This window comes from Erigeron canadensis, chromosome 6 (genome assembly GCF_010389155.1).
Source record: "Erigeron canadensis isolate Cc75 chromosome 6, C_canadensis_v1, whole genome shotgun sequence".
NCBI lineage: Eukaryota > Viridiplantae > Streptophyta > Magnoliopsida > Asterales > Asteraceae > Erigeron > Erigeron canadensis.
In genome coordinates, this window is record NC_057766.1 from 20445544 (window position 1) to 20446823 (window position 1280).

Genomic DNA, 1280 nt, shown 5'->3' on the forward strand with positions numbered 1-1280 from the left:
GAATGAGGAACTCAATGCGTTGAGAGGCAATATAGTTGGAAGATTAGATTGATGAGTCCCCACACACCCAGTGTCAATGAAGAGAGATTCATTTGGAGGACTCTCACTAATCATGGAAGATGAGGCAGGGTTGGTTAGAGAGGCACAGCTGAAGTGTGAGCATTTGATTGCACAACAACTTCAGGGGCATCTCTTGAGTTACAGCAATCTGTAGCAATGTGTCCTCTCATGCCACAAATATAGCATTTCCTGTTAGAGGAGTTGCTTTGTTGATTGCAAGAAGGAATTCTTTAAGTTGAGAAGACAAGTCATTGACCTGTTGAGCAAGTTCAACAATTTTTGGTCAGAAGAGGTTGAAGCCTTAGTCTTTGCCTTGGACTTAGGCTTTGATTTTTGCTTGCGAGAATTCTTTGATAAGAGGGGACCCAAGAGAGATTTGCCAGTGGGGTCATCTAGACGAGGAGTGGAAGAGGACACTTGTGAGCCTCTTAACACACTCCAAGCTTGTTTTAGATCAGATTGAGACGAGGAAGTCCTGGATTGAAGAACCCTATTGGGAGTGGTGGATCTAGAAGATCGATTAGGAGTGGAAGACCTCCCTTGCCTATGAGGGAGATATTCCACAAGAGGAATAGACGATTGTGACTGCTGGGAAGACAACTGTCTTTTATTGGGAGTGGAGGATCTCACTTGCTGATGTGGCAAGTGTCCCCTTTGTGGAGTCACACTCCTTGCTTGGTGCTGGGAACCATTTCCTCGCTGAGGAGTAACACTCCTTAGTCGCTGCTGAGAAATGTTTCCTCCCTGAGGAGTTGTACTCCTCATTTGTTGCGGAGGAATGTTTCCTCGCTGAGGAGTGGTTGGTCTGTTGACCGACTGAGGCACATTACTTCTTAGAGGAGTTGGGTGTCTCAGAATTGATCGAGGTGGAGAAGAATGAGAGGCCCGCTGATGGACAACCATTTGGCTTGAGATGAGCCCTCATTATGAAACCTAACATCTCCAAACCTTACACGTCTCTCCATGAGGCGTTCATGCTGAGATACATCAGCACTTAAGATTTTAGAAGGAAAAGAATTTGATGGGATAGACTGAGGTTGCTGCTTAGTATGATCAGCTCGCTGAGGCGTGCTATAGTCATAAGGAGCAGCAACGTTACTTCTTTAAAAGTCTCAGACTTATTCAAAGTAAGGGGCTGAGGAGCGATGGACTTGTACCCATCACTTGAAATGTCTCCATGAAATGTTTCATTTGGAGAATATTGAATTTTGCCTTCGTGT

The 1280-nt window shown here is 45.1% G+C and overlaps 1 protein-coding gene across 1 annotated transcript; it reads right to left on the reverse strand.

Moving 5' to 3' along the window:
- Nucleotides 1-252: 252 nt before the first annotated feature.
- Nucleotides 253-963, reverse strand: LOC122604435 (thioredoxin domain-containing protein 2-like). Its single transcript, XM_043777328.1, has one exon. The coding sequence runs from the start codon at nt 961-963 to the stop codon at nt 253-255; it is 711 nt and encodes a 236-aa protein (XP_043633263.1).
- Between the last annotated feature and the right edge of the window lie 317 nt (nt 964-1280).

Bases quoted from the DNA above. Each gene is read 5' to 3' on its own strand.
- LOC122604435 (XM_043777328.1), bottom strand. From the start codon at position 963: ATGGTTGTCCATCAGCGGGCCTCTCATTCTTCTCCACCTCGATCAATT.